The sequence below is a fragment of the Mustela lutreola genome, chromosome 6 (assembly GCF_030435805.1).
Source record: "Mustela lutreola isolate mMusLut2 chromosome 6, mMusLut2.pri, whole genome shotgun sequence".
Classification (NCBI taxonomy): domain Eukaryota; kingdom Metazoa; phylum Chordata; class Mammalia; order Carnivora; family Mustelidae; genus Mustela; species Mustela lutreola.
Window position 1 is genome coordinate 115579939 of NC_081295.1, and position 19491 is coordinate 115599429.

At 42.8% G+C, this 19491-nt stretch overlaps 1 protein-coding gene across 3 annotated transcripts in view; it reads left to right on the forward strand.

Moving 5' to 3' along the window:
• KCNQ5 (potassium voltage-gated channel subfamily Q member 5) overlaps positions 1-13692 on the forward strand; it is a 548158-nt gene extending 534466 nt beyond the window's left edge. For all 3 annotated transcript variants that reach the window (XM_059178458.1, XM_059178459.1, XM_059178460.1), the window contains 3 exons: positions 8911-9042; positions 10830-10956; positions 12246-13692. In XM_059178458.1, the coding sequence (XP_059034441.1) occupies positions 8911-9042; positions 10830-10956; positions 12246-13208 (1222 nt within the window). In that variant the 3' untranslated portion in view covers positions 13209-13692. The remainder of the gene's footprint in view (positions 1-8910; positions 9043-10829; positions 10957-12245) is intronic.
• The last annotated feature ends 5799 nt before the right edge of the window (positions 13693-19491 follow it).

Consider the following 19491-nt stretch of genomic DNA (forward strand, 5'->3'; position numbering starts at 1 on the left):
AAAAGAAGGCTGCCTTGGGGAAGTTTTGGTGATCCAAGGGCCCTGGATCACTTCAAGAATGAGCCCTAGCACCCTTTTATCTGCTTTTAAGGCAGATAGATGCTGTGTTTTTTCTCTTTTTTTCTTTTTTTTTAGAGAGAGAATGGGCAGGAGGGGCAGAGGGAGAGGAAGAGAGAATTTTTTTTTAAAAGATTTTATTTACTTATTTGTCAGGGAAATAGAGAGCAGAAGCAGGCTTCCTGCTGAGCAAGGAGCCCGATTCGGGACTTGATCCCAATGACCTGAGCCAAAGGCAGCCACTGAACGGACTGAGCCTGCCACGTGTCCCAGATGCTGTGTTTCTTGCAGTCAGAAGTCAGCGGGTAGGATTATCCATCCTGGGAAGGAGGGGTTATGGAAAGCATGTCAGTAGAGTAGATCAACCCAACTGATGAGCATAAGGTAAGAAGAGGGGTCAGAGGGGGAAATACGCATCCACACCAATAACAGGGTGTGGGAAGGTAAGGGACCATTTCTGCAGCCTGAACAAATCTGGTCATATAATTCCCAGAAGTGAGGGCACAGAGAGTAAAGGACTGTCCTGTCCAGATATTGTCCCTGTCACTTACACCAGTTTGGGTTAAACACTTCTCTTCACCCCTCCCACTGGCCTGAGCTTCCCACCCCTTCCACTACACACCGTCTGCCCTCCCAGACAGGAAGGGCTCAAGCAACAGGGTTTATTTCTGCATGGCCGTATTCCTGACATCCAGCACAGAGCCTGGCATGGAGTAGGCACTCAAGAAATGTCTGCTAAGGTGAGCGAAAGAATCCAGGAGTGAATTCTTGAGTCCCACGCGTCAGACACGCCTGGGGCATCGCTTAGGGATGCGACCGCATGGAGCTCATCCAAGGAGCTCCTGGCTCGGGACAAATGAGGCTCTTGGATTCTGTAGGAGCTCCTGGCCCCAGGGACTGCTGCCTTCCACAAGGACTGGAGAGAGGAAGAATCTGGAGACAAATAATCCCTGGAGGCTCCTTCACCTCTGCCAGCCCCTTTTCAGCGGAGTCAGTGCCCCCCTCCCGCCCCCCGCCCCCAGCGCCTCGCCCGGAGCCCAGCCCGACCGCACGGTAGGCGCTCCCACCTCCGTTTCGGAAACTCTTGACCTGGGCTACACCGTGGAATGACCCGAAGAGTTCTACAGAATCTCGGGGCCCACACCCCGGATCAGAGAAAACGGAGGGGGGACCGAGGCATCGGCATTATGCGCAGTGCCCGGGAGCCGCCGAGCTCGGGAAGCGCTGCGGTCCGTCTTGCAGCCCGTGAGGCTGCCTCTGCAGTTCACAGTCTGAGCCCTCGCCGCCCGGCCCGCGTTTTGGCTGCGGGCCGGGCTCGTCCATCTGTTCCGTGGCGGCCGCAGTCGCTGCCGCTCCTCTTCTGCTGGTTCCTATCTCTGCATATTCATAAGCAGTGTCGTTCCCCTGATTTAGTCGGCTGGAACAAGACTTCTGCAAGATTTTATAACTCATGGCAGCACAACAAATGCACCTACATTTCCTTATAAGTGCACATGTGTTTGTGTGTATATATAGATATATTCTACCCAGAGTTTAACTTCGCGGTAGTTATTTCTTCGTGCTCAGAAAAGTGTGTGAGCAGACTGCCTTCGGTTTCAGCCGGAGGGGGACGGTTGATCAGGTTTGTGACGAATCTTTTCCCCCCTCTAGTGGTACTGCGCCGCATGTCAGCTTCGGGCGAGGCGTTTCCTTCTCGCAGACCTAGCCAGCCTCCTGCTTCCCCTCACTGCATGGAAACAAGCTTTAGGAGTGTTTGCTCCTGCTGTACTAGTTCTGGGGGTGCAGTTGATGCTCATGAAAAAAAGACGCCACTGAGAGAAGAACTTACCCCCCAGCCTTCGTTTGGTCCTCCCAAGGACCCTCCAGCCACACCAGTAAGAACAGGCCATTCGCTTGGCAGCCTTATTGAGAACGTGTGTGCCAGACACCTGTGAGTGAGGAAAGCTTGTATTATAGCAAAGTATCTTTTTCATTCTTGTTATTTTGTGTTAAAATACAAGATCTGGGCGCCCGGGTGGCTCAGTGTCAGTTGAACATCTGCCTTTCGCTCAGATCATGATCTCAGGGTCCTAGGATGGAGCTGGGCCTCCGAGCTCCCTGCCCAGGATGGAGTCTGCTTCCGCCTTTCCTCTGCCTCTCCCCCAACTCATGTTCATGCTCTCTCTCGAATAAATAAAGTCTTAAAAATATATATATAAGATCTTAATATTAAGGCAATAGTACAATATTGTGATAACGAGCTCAACACTAGAGCCAAACTGGTTCAAATCCCAATTGCACATCTACTAACTATGCAACCACAGGCGAGGTATTTAACCTCTCTATGCCTCAGTTTCCTTACCTACAACATGAAGATGATAGTACTACCCCTCTCATAGGGTGATACTATAAAGTACTACTTGGCATTATCATCTTAATTGTTGAATGTTTCTTTTTTTGTTAAGTCTTTTTAAAATATATTTATTTATTTTAGAAAAAGAGTGGGGGAGGGGCAGAAGGAGAGGAAGAGAATTTCAAGCAGACTCCCTGCTGAGCGCAGAGCCCATGACATGGGACTCGATCTCAGGACCCTGAGATCATGACCTGAACCAAAACCAAAGAGTTGAGTGCTTAACCAACGGAGCCATTCTGTTGGCTCATTCTAGGTGTCCTGATTGTTAAATGTTTCTTAAAGGTCTGAATTTTACTCTAGAATGACTTGCTTAAACACTTCTTGCTATGAGGCAAGATATAGATCATATTAAACATATTTATAAGTATGAAGAAGGCCACCAAAGTCTTCTGTTTCTTTTCCCCAAGCCAGCTCATGAGCTTTTGTTTATTCCTGGCCTGAAGGCATTTCTTCATCACTCTTACCTAGACAGTGGAACAGCAAACTATAACCAAAATCCAACCCAATGCTTGTTTTTGTAAATAAAGTTTTATTAGAACACATCTATACTTACTCATTCATGTATTGCCTGTGGTTGCTCTCATGCCACAATGCAAAGTTGAATGGTTTCAACAGAAACCAGACAACCCAGGGCACCTGGGTGGCTCAGTGGATTAAAGCTTCTGCCTTCAGCTCGGGTCATGGTCTCAAGGTCCTGGGATCGGGCCCCACATTGGGCTTTCTGCTCAGCTGGGAGCCTGCTTCCACCACCCCGCCCCCGCCTGCCTCTCTGCCTACTTGTGATCTCTCTGTGTCAAAATAAATGAATAAACTTAAAAAAGAAAGAAAGAAAGAAACTAAACAACCCATAAAGCATAAAATATTTACTATCTGGCCCTTTACAGAAAAAACTTTCTGCCCCTTGGCTGTACTTCGAATAGCTCTGGATTTATGCTCCCTGAAATATGCCTGAAGAACTCCAACCTATTCTAAGGTACTCTTTTAAGAAGACCTTGACAAGCATCTGCTTTGCCACAAAACAATATAAACAACTTTGAACAACTGGAGAGTGACTAATCCCCATTCAATTCTCCAGCAAGTGCTTACGGACCCTCTAATACTTGTCCGAGATTATGCTTAGTGCTAGGGTGAAAACCATAGCCCTAAGTCAGTGGGTGAGGTACAGTGCCTCAGATTTACCTCCATGGCCGTGCACTTGAGGGCACAAAGCAAGACCATCTACCCCTGTGAAGGTGAAGGAAAGATGTTCGGGCTGAATACAGAACCGTTAGCATTTCAGGTAGAGTGCAAAGACAGAATCCTAAGAAATTAGCATTTGGTGACCAAAAAAAAAATCCAGGAGGTCTGGAGTGCAGGCTGCATGCAGAGGAATGAATAGAGATGAGCCTCCAGAGAGAGAAGGTGGGGGGTCCCCTTCCATTACCCTCTTCCCTCGGGTTGCGCACCCAGTCTCCTTCGTAGTGCTGCTAGACAAACCTCTCATGTTTGTTAAACCCTGCACCAAGTGTTGGCTTATTGAGGGGAGAGCACATAGGCCTGCATTCAAGGACCTCATACAGTCTGGTGAAGGAGGCGGGTAGATAAGCAAATAATTACAGGGTGGTGTGCTAAGTACTAAAATAGAGGTTGATATGCAAGTGACTAACTACTTTGGAAGAATCACAGAAATTTCCATAAAAGAAGTGACTTTAGAGCTGAGTCTTAAAGACATCATAGGGTTTCGGGGAGAGGAAAGAGCGTGTGCAAATAATTGAAGCCTATGATTTATTGAATGGTGTTTTGTGGACCTGCAAATATTTTTGTTATTGTTGCTGGAACCTCAAGTTCCAAACACAGAGTAGGGGGGAGAGGTGAGAGAGGTAGAGGGCGGCCAGTCCGTAAACAGCCTTACACGATATGCTGAGGAATTTGATGTTTACTGGAGGGGCTGTGGAGAACCAATGAAAGATCTTAGGATGGGGGGCAATGTGGTCTCACTTTGAAAGATTTTTTCTTTCTAAGGCTATATGGTATTGCAGATAGAAAGAAGGGAACAGCTTTGAGAGCTATTAGTACGTGGTTGGTCTGTCCTTGGCAAAGGCAAAGTGACGTTATCCTCCTTTATATAAATTACTGGTTTCCAAAAGACTTTTGTTATTAAACATTCCCTCCACATTCATAAAACACGTTGCCCAACTTAGAATTTTCATATCTCACCTCAGGCCTCTTCAGCGTTTTCATTTTCAACCTACAACAAAGACAGTTAAGAAAATCCATTTGTTGTCCATTGGTGCCTGGCTGGCTCAGTCAGCGGAGCCTGCGACTCTTGATCTTGGGCGTGTGGGTGCGAACCCCCATGCTGAGTGTAGCGAGTGCTCAAAAAAACTAGAATGAAATAAAAATAATTTTTTTTAAGAAAATATATTTGTTGTTCATCTTAGAAAACTTAATCCCTGACAGGTAAAATAGTTTGTTTACACTCGGTCATGTCCTGATAAATGCTAAGCAACTAGCAGTCCTAGATGGGAAACTGATGGTCTTCTGTGGTGTTTGGGTATGCCCACATGATGACAGCTGAGTCAATATGAGAGTTCTTAATAGGCTTACCATAGATTCCTACACATCGTATCACTCCTTGGAGGTACTGCTTTCCCTCTGGTGCTTTCCTTATAGACTTTCCTACTTTCATGTAAGGAATTAAAAATTGGATTAATAGGGGCACCTGGGTGGCTCAATCCATTAAGCCTCTGCCGTCAGCTCAGGTCATAATCCCAGGGTCCTGGGATGGAGCTCCGCCTCAGGCTCCCTCTGAGGGAAGCCTGCTTCTCCTTCTCCCACTCTCACTGTTTGTGTTCCCTCTCTTGCTATCTCTCTTTCTGTGTCAAATACATAAATAAAATATTTTTTTAAAGAAATAAATTTAAAAAAAACAAAAATTCGATTAATAACACCATTTCAGTTATTTGAAAAAGAGGAGTATATGCAGGATTGGACTGAAGCCAGCTTGTACTCTCGGGAGCTGAATGTTACATTTTTGGGAATTTTGCTGCTTGTTATATACAGCCATTATTAAACTTTAAATTGTATAAACTCACAATTAAATAAGTTATATTTAAAACAAAGGCAATACACATTCAACACTCATTTTACTACATATTACTCTCTATTGTATCTGTATGGCATAAATACTATGTAATGATAATATTGCACATCTCTTCCCAACTTCTTGTTCAGTGATGTCACATTGATAGCTTGAAATATGAGGTGTGGTAGGAGTATTTGTACCATGGAAATTGGCAAGCAATACAAATAAAAATTATAAATATTGATCAAATTTATTTAAAAATGGATTTTTCTTTAATTTAGCTAGTTCATAAATGGTAAATTATGCAAATAAAATGAAATTATCGTGGTCTGCTTAAAATATGACCGAGTATGGGCCAGAGTATAATTCTGTCTACTGAATGCCTTCAAATTGTTCTTTTGTTAAAGTATTTGTGAAAGGAAAAGAGAAAAACATGCAACTCTTGAGGCAAATTACCATGGAGCAGTCACACAACTCCCTACAAGAAACAGGGGCAGGGCCCCCTGCAGACAAAACAGATCATTCACTTTGGAGGTGTGTGGGCCCCCCACTAGGCAGCCACACCACAGACCACTAATGCCTAAGCTACAGCCTATGGGAATACACCAACTCATGCCAAAGCTCGTCCCTCTGCATGTAGCCAGTCGTTTACCATAGCCCAGGAAAAAAAAATTGCCAAGATCCCAGCCAATCTTTTCAGCATCTGAAGAATTAATGCCACAGGAAAGCAGGAGGTGATGTGAGAGTGAGAACCAGATGTATCTGGGTGAGATTCTGGCTTTGCCCCTTACTGGTTGCTAGTGAGGGGGCAAGTCACATAGGTTCTCTGAATCTCAGTTTCCCCAAATATGAAAGGGAAATAAGACTGTCTTAAGGGCTGTTGAATATAAGACATCTATACTTCACCTAATGGGCACCTAGGCAGCTCAGTGGGTTAAGTGTCTGCCTTTGGCTAGGGTCATGGTCCCAGAGTCCTGGTATCTGGCAGCACTGGGCTCCGTGCTCATGGGGCGCCTGCTTCTCCCTCTGCCCCTCCCCCTACTCATGTTGTCTCTCTTGCTCACTCTCTCTCTCTAAGTAGATAAAATCTTTAAAAAAGAAAAAAAAGTACTTACACAACAAGTGGTAATCTTATTGAAAACACAAACAACAACAATTAAAAACCACCTAAGGGATGTATAAAGATGATTTTTTTTTCTCCCCCTCTACCCACCCACCCACCCAGACAACATTAGCTACTCTGAAGATAAGTAAAGAGGGTCTGGGCTGTTAGATTAGCCTTTCTTCTGATTTTATTCTTATTATTACCTAGATGAGCAGATCTTTTCTTTTTCTCTTTCCTTACTTCTCTTATTCAACAAATGTTCCTTTCCACAGTGCAGAGGGAACTGTGCTCACCTCTGAGTACACCGTGTTGAAGAATGGTGATCATAATACTCAGGGTAGAAGCAGCAGTAGTAATAAGAGCTAACATTTCTTACGCACTTCCCCCTCGCCCCCACCTGTTGAATAAAAGAGGCCCAGTCCTACTTTCATGTACCTGACAATTTAATGTGGGGAAACAGATAGTTAACAAATAATTACTCAGGGCCAGAAATTTCACAGGGTAGGTATTTCATTAGTTTTCACAAGTTTTTTAATATAGGAGACTGAGCCCCCAAACAAATTTGATAAACAAATTTGGAACTAAAGCTAGATACTAAGAGGTTAAAATAAAACAGAGCTCCTCTACTTTCCTCTGAATAATGCTTAAATGTTTCTGTAAACAAAAACAAACAATGAAAGAGACCAAAAAAGTTTATCCTGGACAAAGAAGAGATTGATGGGGAAAATATTGTGGAGAGAGAGTGTAAGAATGTTATGGATAAATGATTCCAAAATAATTAAGATACAATTAATTTGAAGTTAATAATATAACTACAAGATAGAGTTTGGGGCTTCCTAACCAATAAGACAAGTTGGGGTCCTTGCAATCAGCTATCAATTAGGATACATAGTGAATATTTTCTGTTTAAATTTTACATTTAGACCTAATCTTCCCACTTTCCACCAAGGTACACCAAATTGGGGTTTGCAGAGCCTAATTGACTGATTCCCAGTCTGGGATCCATGAGTGTGATAACAGGAGTCTATGAGCCATTTAAAAGTTGAAAAAACACTGGCAGGCTTAACATTTACCTGCACTAAGGCTGCATAGACTCATTAAAATGTTATGCTTCTTTGCTTTCTTCAGAAATAATACCAAGTTATTGCAGTAACTGTTTTTCCTTGGCAACTTAGCTATTTATGGCATCATGAGATTTATTGATGAAATATTGTTTTAGGGGCACCTGGGTGGCTGTCATTAGGCATCTGACTTTGTCTGGGGTCGTGATCCCAGGTTCCTGGGATGGAGACCTGAGTCAGGCTCCCTCCTCAGTGGGAAGCCTGCTCTCCCTCTCCCTCTCCTACTCCCCCTGTTTGTGTTCCTGCTTTCGCTGTCTCTCTCTGTCAAATAAATAAATACAAATCTTTTTTTTTTTAATTTTTTAAAGAAATATTGTTTTAAAACATGAGGTCCAGGGCACCTGGGTGGCTCAGTGGGTTAAGCATCTGCCTTTGGCTTAGGTCGTGATCTCAGGGTCCTAGAACAGAGCTCGTGCTCAGCAAGGAGTCTGCTTCTCCCTCTGTTGGCCCCTCCCCCCTGCTTATTCTCCCCACCCCCCACTGCTTATTCTAACACTCACGTGTTCTCTCTCTCTCAAATAAAATCTTTTAAAAAAAGAAAAAAGCATGAGGTCTTTGTCGGGGAAGTATTGTAATAAAAGAGATCTCTGGTTCTGAAACCTTAGATATCCAACTGTAGTGGATGAATGTGTTACATTCGAAACAAAAATTACTACCTAATTGAGCAGTATTCTGCAAAAGTAATTTATGAAACAGAATTTTCATAAATTTCTATATGAATGTATTTCTCTAGAAAGAGTAAGTTTTTGCAGACATATCTACATCTGAAATTGCATAGTTACATAAAAGACCATTTTAACAATTTTTATATTTCTTAAGGGACGCAGTCTAGGTGTTATTTCTTAAACTTCTGAGGGTCACATAAAGAAGGCAGAATTGCATTTTGACTTTGATTTTAACTCAGGGTTTCAGTGAACAGCAAAAATGTATAACACTTAGCATTAAGTCTCTTTTGTGTGTTTTTTGACTCTCAGTGTGTGCCTCCCGTGAGATATTCCTAAATTGCCCACTATAATCTTAGGCTTTTATGTTGCATTTCTGAAGGAACCTAAAATAATGTGATGCTTGACTTTTTTTTTCCCCCAGAGTTCGCATATTTACTAGCAAGCCATTTGGGTAACTTCTTTTAGCAGAGTTATGGAGATTAACATGGAACATGTTGCTTTTACAGGATTATGAAATTTCATGTTGCAAAACGGAAGTTTAAGGAAACATTACGCCCCTATGATGTAAAAGATGTCATTGAACAATATTCTGCTGGTCATCTAGACATGTTATGTAGAATTAAAAGTCTCCAAACACGGTAAGCAATAGAAATGTGATTTGTTGGGAAGGAACGGGCATAAAAACCGTCTGAGGGTAACTTCTCTGTTGTAGAGAAAAGTCTCTGAAGCTTAGAGTTCTGATTCATTTTTCATGGATAACTGGACTTTTGCTTTTAGTGTAGATTTTTTATTTAAGGATATTAATCAGACATGAAAAGCCTCCGTCTGCAGCCTGCAATATCTCAGTATTCTCATCTGTAAAAATAGGGATAATGTGATTGCCTCATAAGGTGTCATGAAGACTGAATGAGTTCCTACACACTAAACAAGTGCCCAGTAACTGTTAATGGTTGTTGCTGATGCCATTTGAATGATTACTGCTATTGTTGTTTTGTTATTCTCGGAATCCCAACCATCCTTCCAGAAGAAGCCGTTCTTCTTCCTCTTCAAATTGTACCCACCTATCTGGCCTCAAGAAACAGACCTTTCCCTTCTCTGACCTCCTACAGCCATTGAGAGCTGTCACGGAGCATAGAGACACTCATGATCTTGGTATTCAATCTTGCCCAAGAATTGGACTCAAAAACGAGTGGTTGGCTCTTGTGTTGTTTCCTGGGTGCAAGTCTGTTCCCCTGCTTGTGACTAAGACCGGGCATTTGCCTTTCTTAGGGTCCTGTACTGTCTCTCTGGTGAGCATCTTACTCAGTGATGAAAAGAGTTTGGTGTCTTACTCCAATCACGTTTGATTATGTTCTCTTGAAGCCAGAATGTCCAGTCATATCAGTTTTTTAAGAGTCTTGCTTCATTCTCAGGCACAAATTACCAGTGTGGGTGTTGGAAGAGTTCTGAAAACACAAGGAGGGGGTCTTAAACATTTGTTTATATGCCCATAGCACACTTAGCTCAGCGGGAGGCATATACCAGGCCCTTAGTAAACCACCTGGTGATCAATTCTAGAAATCACAATTTGTTCGTCCGTTCATTCATTTATCCAGCAGACAATTATTGAGCCCTTAATGTGTGCCAGGCACTATGGACGTTCAGAGATTAATAAAATAATGACTTAGTCCTTGTGGAGTTTGCAGTATAACAGATGAGATTCACGGCAGGAGGTGGGCACTGCCTGTCAACTGGAATGCTGAGTTCGTCCTGATAATTGAGCTCCAGCACACACACACAAGAAAGTAATTCCCACTTCAGGGGATCAAGTCTCCTTGGAAATGGTTTTAACTCATCCTGTGGTGGTGTTACAGTCTCGGCCCACGTGGTCATGGTCTTCCAAGTTCTTTAATAGAACTATTATAAAACAAGGGTTTTTATAAAATTGAACTGCTACAGAAGTTGTAGAACTAATCTTGAGTTTCCAGCGCGTTCTCCAACTAGAATTCCAGAAGGTGGAGACGATCACTTTCTATGGGCTTAGCTCCCGCATATCAGATGTGCAGTAAATGTTCACTGAAGCATCTGTTCTATTAACATGAAATAATCATAGTTACGACTTTGTCATATTTTCAGCAGTTAAATTCAGGAAATGCGTGGTCGGAGATGCAAACAGACAAATTACTTTGTAGTTCAGGACAATTTCGCCTACAGAAGATTGCCCATAAGTGACTTCATCACAGACCAGAATAATGAGAAAATTAATCTCATGTGTAATTCTCATGTTAAGAAAATAAGCACATCAACTGGAACAAGCTCATTTTTATGACATCTTACATAAATTAAAGATAATTGTCTTTAATTTTTCTTTTCAAAATACTTCGTTCTGGCCCGGGGCAATCTCCGTCTTCAACATTTATAATCTGATCTCCTCTTTCTCTGATAGTGTTGACCAAATTCTCGGAAAAGGGCAAATCACATCAGATAAGAAGAGCCGGGAGAAAATAACAGCAGAACACGAAACCCCCGATGACCTCAGTATGCTCGGCCGGGTGGTCAAGGTGGAGAAGCAGGTATGATCCAACTGGAGTGGCTAACTTTTCCATCCAAATTTTTTTTAATCAAAAATTAGGTCATTTGATGTATTTTAGTGATTAAAAATTTTTTAGGATTTTATTTATTTATTTGATACAGAGAGGGACCGAGGGAGAAGCAGACTCCCTGCTGAGCAGGGAGCCCAATGTAGGGCTCAATCCTGGGACCCTGGGATCTTGACCTGAGCTGAAGGTAGACGCTTAACCGACTGAGTCACCCAGGTGCCCCAGTGATTCTTAATATATTTTAAAAGAAGAAAATCAAGAAAGAGTGAATGCAACTACATTTTTTATGCATAGACAGTGTTCTCTAAAACACTTGGATTCCCATGTAAGGAATGAACAATTTCATCTCATCGATGAATATGTGAACTGGAAGCAACTATAGACTTTCCACAGTAAAATAACAGATCTATTTTTTGTATGTGTTTTGGTGACTGTCACTGTCTCTCTTTTTCACTCTTTTGTAAAAAACAACACCAAACCTCAGTTATTAGCCCTGAAGCTGTATCTTCTCATACAAAGATAATTGTCCAAACCAAGAAACAGAGTCTTAACTAACTACAGAGAACACCCGGATGGTTACCAGAGGGGAAGTAGGGGGTGGGGATTTAAATAGGTGAAGGGAATTAAAGAATATACTTATTATATGAGGACTGAGTACCTTATGGAATTGCAGAGTCACTATATTGTACACCTGAAACTAATATAACACTTCTGTTAACTACACTGGAATTAAAATTAAAAACTTAATAAAAAAAAAAGACAGTTGTCCAGAAATCAAATTGCTCCCCCAATCCAATCAAAAATATCTCAAGTATTAATTCAGAAGCATTTTATATCTTTGTTAATTAATTATTAATTATTAAGCATTTTGTACCTTTATTTTTAAATTCAGAATCACCTACATTGATATTTAAGGTCTTGATTTCATCAGAGGAGTTCCTCGCTAAAATGCCATAGAGTCCCAGAATCATTTCTTGGAGGAGGCTTGGCAAAGGCAACTTGATTGGGCTGGGGGTCTTGCAGCTGCTTTTGTAAAGGCTTATATGTTTTTTTGAGAACATCAATCATCCGTTTTAAGTTAAGGGGGAGGAGTTTTAGGGGGAGATGATGCAGAGACTGAAGCTCACCTCTCCCTCTAAATTATCCCTTGCCACCCACCCCCCAAACACACCACTAGACATACATGCCGCAGTGGCTCTAGAAACGAAGCCCATTCTTCCAACGGGTTATAACTCAAATGTGACCATTTCCCCCACCCTTAGGTACAGTCCATCGAGTCCAAGCTGGACTGCCTGCTCGATATATATCAACAGGTCCTCCGGAAAGGCTCTGCCTCCGCCCTCACTTTGGCCTCATTCCAGATCCCACCTTTTGAATGTGAACAGACATCTGACTATCAGAGCCCCGTGGATAGCAAAGACCTGTCCAGTTCGGCGCAGAACAGCGGCTGCTTATCCAGATCGGCGAGCGCCAACATCTCTCGAGGCCTGCAGTTCATCCTGACGCCAAATGAGTTCAGCGCTCAGACTTTCTACGCGCTTAGCCCTACTATGCACAGCCAAGCAACACAGGTGCCAATGAGTCAAAGTGACGGCTGCGCAGCGGCGGCCGCCAGCAACCTTGCAAACCAAATAAGCGTGGCCCCTAAGCCAGCAGCCCCAACAACTTTACAGATCCCGCCTCCTCTCCCAGTCATCAAGCATCTGCCCAGGCCCGAGACCCTGCACCCGAACCCCGCAGGCTTACAGGAAAGCATTTCCGACGTCACCACCTGCCTTGTTGCCTCCAAGGAAAATGTTCAGGTTGCACAGTCAAATCTGACCAAGGACCGTTCTCTAAGGAAAAGCTTTGACATGGGGGGAGAGACTCTGTTATCTGTCCACCCCGCTGTGCCCAAGGACTTGGGCAAATCTCTGTCGGTGCAAAACCTGATCAGGTCGACAGAGGAACTGAATATACAGCTTTCTGGGAGTGAGTCAAGTGGCTCCAGAGGCAGCCAAGATTTTTACCCCAAATGGAGGGAATCCAAATTGTTTATAACTGATGAAGAGGTGGGTCCCGAAGAGACTGAGACAGACACGTTCGATGCCATGCCGCAGCCTGCCAGGGAAACCGCTTTCGCATCGGACTCTCTAAGGACTGGAAGATCGCGATCATCTCAGAGCATTTGTAAGGCAGGAGAAAGCACGGAAGCCCTCAGCTTGCCTCATGTCAAACTGAAATAAGGTCTCCGTTTTCCTTCTAGCAAAGCAGTTCCTTTAGCCATACATATCGTTGCATGAACTATTTTGAAAGCCCTTCTAAAAAGTTGAAATTGCAAGAATCAGGAAGAACATGAAAGGCAGTTTATAAGCCCGTTATCTTTTAATTGCATGAAAATGCATGTTTAGGGATGGCTGAAATTCCAAGGTACATCAACATTAACCCACTCATTTAGTAACGTACCTTGCGTTTAAAATCCTGAGAAACCAAACACTGCTAACGCTATGGGGTGTGTGAAAATGTCAAGATTAGGTCACTTAGAAGATTTGACTCTTGTGTTTTGAAATTACAGGAGTAAACAACTTCAAATTTCAGGCATTTCTGCTTTGTGATTAAATACAAAATACGTTTTCAAAATTAGGCCATAATGTATCTGTAAACACAATGGCTACCATCAACCGCTGCTAACAAGGTATCAAGTAAAGCAGAACTTGGGAATCATAGAAATGGCTGCTTCTTTCAAGATATCTGCCAACCCATTCCTATTCAGTCATTTTATTATTGATGTAATTTGAATGTCAATCTGTGTGCTTTTGGTGATTCAACGCTGTGGCAAGCAATTTTGCACATCATTTCCATGTTGTCCTTTATGACGAGAATGTTCTTCAATTAGAACGCGTGCAAATAATGAGATTCAGGGCCAGTGGGGCAAACAGACTATCTGACACATGTGACTTCACGGGAACATAGTCCACAATGGCTGAATCAACTTTATACGTAGTCGACTTCTACACACGCCAGTACAGTACTGATGAGTAGAAGGACCAGGGCTCTGGGGCTGATCTCTCTGCAGTGGCGTCCCCCCACCCCCCAACCCCGGCTTGCCAGGACTGCCACAGGGAAGGGGGAAGTGTGAGAAACCATTCCCACTAAACTGATAATACAGGCAGGATCCCCGGGAATTAGACGTTTGCGTAAGACTGAGATGAGCACGGCTTGAAAAGAATCCAGACACAACACCAGGAAATAGGTGAAGTTAACAAAAATAGCTTTGCCCTCAGAGGGCAATGTGAGGGAGGAAAATCAAACCAAAATAGAAGAACTTGATCTTTTTAGGAAATGAATATTGCTAGGGAATTCGACTACCTAAACATCCCTTATTCTTATATATAAATGGAGAGTTTTGCAACGTGTTTATTTTTTACTATGCCCTGAATGTTTTTTGCTATTAACCTAGTACGTTTTGCATATGGAAGGCTGTAACTAAACTTCCTTTACTTTTTTATACTGTAGCGAATGTTTTCTATGCTCCCCCAAGAATGTTGCCCCAAACCTCAAATTAGGGGTTCTGTTTCCTGGTGTGCACATTCACAGTTAGAAGCCAGGTACCCCCGGTAGGGTCTGCAGATCAGAAACACTTACATCATATAGCACAGCAGCAAGGACCCAAGGGAAGCAAAACCAGAGAGGCACTCACCAGAAAGCAAGCCCCGCCCACTGCTTGTTGGAAACCTGTCCAGTGTTCTCAGAACTTCAGCCAAGGTCACGGCATTCAAAAGGCAAGGGGGAGCCAGAGAGCCCTTCAGTTCAGTTCCAGTCCAGTCACAGAAGGACTTAGGGAAGGAAGAGTTTTTTTCCTTGGGACATAGTGCTTCTCCAAAAAAAACCCTTCAGCGGCCAGGAAGACAAAGCAGGGATAGCAACTGGCTGTCCAAAGGCAAAAGGAGGCCCTGAAATCCACCCATCCTCCCCAACTGTCTCCCCAACTGTCTCCCCAACTGGTCGTCTCCAATCCCCAACCCTCCTCCTACCTTTCTTCTCCATTAACTTCTCAGTTCCCTGCCACTGTTTTGCTCCTGAACTTCGCCAGGCTTTACCCAGCTTCCATCCCCAAGTAAACCACTTCTCTGCTCTTCCTCAGATAGGCTTCTCACCCTTCAAAAATCCTTGTCCCTTTTGATAAACACTGAAATTTTAAACACCTCCTCTTCTCAACCCACCTGGATTCTAGCACACTTCCCTGGAGTGTATCATTCAGCGTCTTCTTGGCTGCTGGTGACACGCAGAAGTTAGGGTCTAAATTTTACACTCCAGTCAAAAAGAATTTTATCAAGCTTTTAAAACAATGACTTTCGTTTTTGAAGCACAGAATTTTAGTAAATTATGAAATGCAATTTTTCACCTACTATGTTTCCACTCAACCTGAACTTGTGATACACCCTCCCAAGGAGGTTGTACACCACACACACATGCACACGTGCACACACACACAAACACACACATCATTCCACTGGCTTAGAGCCAGACACTTGCCACACACTTGGCAGGATCTCTCCAATTATCAGTTGAGGAAGAGGAGGGAGGCAGCAACTTTCAGGTAGCACTGATTCCTGGATATTCCCTGTCCTGGATCGAACCCCACTGGCAGCAGGAATTCTGAATGTATTGGGGACCCCTCTTTAGGCCTCCGAAACAGTATAGTTCATCCAGCATTACTGAAGACTGAAGATTCAGAAACAAACCCCAAATGCATCACTGAGGTCTTAATCATAGCAAAATGTGATAAACCATGATGTGAAAAACTTTTATACATTGAAGCCATGACTATTTTGTGTCTATCTCTTACTCTAGCACAAAAACTCTTGGATGTTCGGAGATAGTTGTACTGTATGAAAACTGCAGGGTTTTGTCTGTTGTTTTACTCTCTATAGAGTTGAGAGGGGTCTCCCATTTACACTTAGCGAAGTCCCATTGGTCAAGGCCAAATGGTGTCTTGAAGCACAATTTAGCTGAGAACTGAGCAGCCACGTGCTTTCTCAGTTCAAGTTTGTCTGCCTTCAATATGTAGGGCTGATCAAGTTAATGCTTACTAGCAAACATCCCCTTATATGAGGCTGACTAAAAATATTGCTGTGTCTGGTCTAAACGTTTGCATTTTGTTCAATTAAATTAATTATCTGTGGGTTGCCAGTTTTGTTTTAAGTAAGAGACACTTTATTGAGTTTTTAAGTCTTTATCTCCTGTTCAAAGGTGCCTTTCTTACCTCCCATTGACTCAGTGATTCTGAAAGTTCACAATTTGCAGGTGGAACAAGTCTAATAGAGAGGAGGAAATCAGGCACAGCGACTAATTCTCATGCCCATTGGCAAAGCAAAACCACAAGAAAGGATGAAACCTGAGCAACTAAAATTAATGGATCACTTTATCCAACCCGACTGAGAAAATGTCAGAAACGTTAACTTATCTCCCCAGAAGCTGATATTTTTTGCCTTAAATGACATGGTTGTGTTTTTGCAAGAGAAACTTAATATAATTACGTGCATTTTAAGTGAGCAGTTCTAAAAGTCAAGTATGACAATACAGTTGTCTGTTCCTGAGAACAAATCAATCAGGAATTTCATACCCATCTCAAGCTATCATTGAAATGTAATCTCCTTTGCTCTCTTTTACTGGGCTCATTTGTTTTAAAGTAAAACATTAAAAAGATGTCTACAAACAGTGTGACTGTTTTTATCTGGAAATAACTGGTTGGTTCTGAATAGACTGCTCCCAGTCAATCAAACTGGCTGTGTACAGATTTGGGGCTGAAATACAAAGCTATCTTCCTGCAGGTCAGTGAAGAAATCCTTGGTAATTTGGGGAGGTGGAGATTTGCAAATGTTTTTGAGGGTGTATCATAAGAAAAATCAGCTCCATGTTAATCAAAACTCAGAAAACAGCACATGTGAGCTTTGTATTAACCATAATAAAGGGGTGTACTAAACAAGTAATAAGAAGTCACTGGGTGCCCAGGTATGTGCGCCAACCTGCAACCCCTGGCTACTCAAAATTACCATGTTGAGGACCTAGCCAGCCCTACCTTACCAGGGAAGGACTTCTCCAAAAGGAATCATTCCCTTCTTCACTAAGATAGCTCGTTCCTTCGGTTTTCCTAGTACTTTTACACTAAGTATCCATGATTAATTCCAGTGGAATGTTAGGACTCTGGAATACAAAGTAACAAAGCACTAACAGAGGCACTTGAGACAAAAGGAAGAAGGTGGGGGGTGTTATCCTGGAGGACAAGGTAAAGGACTTCCCACCATGGCTCTAATGAGACCAAACATGTATGTGCCTAGAGATGAGTGAAAATAAGATTGTGTATGAAACATGCCTGCTTGACCAACTTGAAAGTGTAAATCACTTCCAAACACTTTTGAACTAGTTTATAGCACAATCTCTCACCTCCACCATTTTAAAAGCAAAATATACTTATGACAACTCTTCTACCTTAACCACTGATAGAAATAGGTTCCCATACTTTGAAGCGGCAACTTTTATTAGCCTGGTTTTAACTGCTTCAAAAATGTGGTGCAAGTAAAAATTGTGTTTTTATTAAATTTTCATTACAATAAGACATCACTTTCTAGCCTACCTAATTGCAAATTATTGAAGCTTTTACTACATTTCAAAGCAGAAATTTATCAGATATGTTGTGTATAAACTATAGATTTATGCACGGCCCTGGAAATTACAGCACCACAAAACTGGTAAATGGCAAATGTTTTTGTTCAAATAAATAAACAGAAAATCCAAAGGTACACCCGTATGACTTCTCTTTACCTGTTCACATGATTCATTATGTGTTCCCATGACTCATTCACATGATGCCTTGGCGTGACTTCCTTCCTGGGTTGCCAGTCCTTGCCCACCCCTGTTATCCCAAGGAATGAGGTCCTCGAGTGTTCCCTTGCTGCAGCTCCGAATGCCATGAGGACATTACACCAAACACATCATAAACGCTTTTGAGTATCTCTGAAACTCCTTACCTAAGCCCTCTGGACAATGATCCAGTTCGACCATCTGTTACCAGAGATCATACCACTGGCTTTGGTGCTGAAGAGTCCTCTGCCATTCCATGATGGGAAGACTAGTTCTTCTCTTAGTCCCCAAGCCACTGATTGTCCCCATGATTGGGTGGGGTCACTCCCATACTCCTCATTCCCCATATCTGCTACATCTCACTCTTACTCTTTCTCCTCATAAACATGAGTAGTCTTCCACATTACCAGGAACCCTAAGGAACTTACCTTCCTCTCTATTTTACCCAACATCTCACTTTCCCAATAGAACCAAACTACTTACAAAATAAGGTGTTTCCATTCCCACAGCATCCATCCTCTAGCCAACTTGATAATCAGACCTATGCCCATTCAACAGTGCAGAAAAACCACTCATCAGTTCACCCATGACCTTCTAGAAAGTTGATTCAAGGGGTACATTCATCAGCATCCCCCTTGGCTTTTCTGAGGTAGTTGACACCAAAGCCACTATCAAAACTGCTTCCTAGTTTGATTCCTACCCCCTCTGAATTGATCATTATTTACTTTTCCAAGCTCCCTACTGCTCTTAATCCCTTAACTGTTGATGTTTCCACAAATTCCATCACCGGCTTCTTCCCTTTTCTCCTCTCCCTTCACACTCTGCCCAAGGTTGTCTCATTTCTAACATCAACCATGGGATGATCCCACCCAGTCACGGATCTCCACCCAGATTTTCCCCCCAAGCACCACCCAGAGTCACTCCAGATGCCTCACACCCAACTGAAATTACTTGAGAACAGGGACATCTCATCCCCACAACACCTCAGCCTCTCACACAATGCTGTGCAGCAGGCACCCAATAATGCTGAGTGAATCAAATTGTGTTGGTCTCTCTGATCCTTTATTCAGCTTTCAGCAACTTACAATCCGTAACTTCACAGGTCTTTTAAGTCAAGAAAAGAGGGATCATCAAGCCTCATCCACACAGTGAATTAAGCAGATTCAATCTGTTACTTCTTCCAAAGTACTCTTCCAAAGAAGCCTGGTAAGAAATTAATTAATGCCAAATAATGAGCAATCTATATTTCTACAGAACTGGGAGAAGCAACACCTCCCTCATCCCACCCCAGGCCTCAGCATCATTGGCTTATTCCTTCTCCATCCCTCAAATGTAATTGGCTCAGACCCGATAGTTGACACCCATTCCCAGACTTTCTCCATTCACCAGGAATACTGACTTCTCTCAAACATTACTATAGGCTCCAAAGAAAATAGGGGGTCTAGTCTCCTTTCCCTTGTCCCTGAGCACATTCTTATTCCCCACATCTCTTTACATCCTACCAACGCCAGGACTATAGCCAGAGCCAACCTACAGACTTTTTTGATCCCAGCCTTTAGAATAACAACCCATGTTTAGTGACCACCCAGCATTTGTCCATGCTTCCCAGGTATTTTGCCATTTAATCCTCACATTACCACAGGCACTATAACAGGATGTATTTAG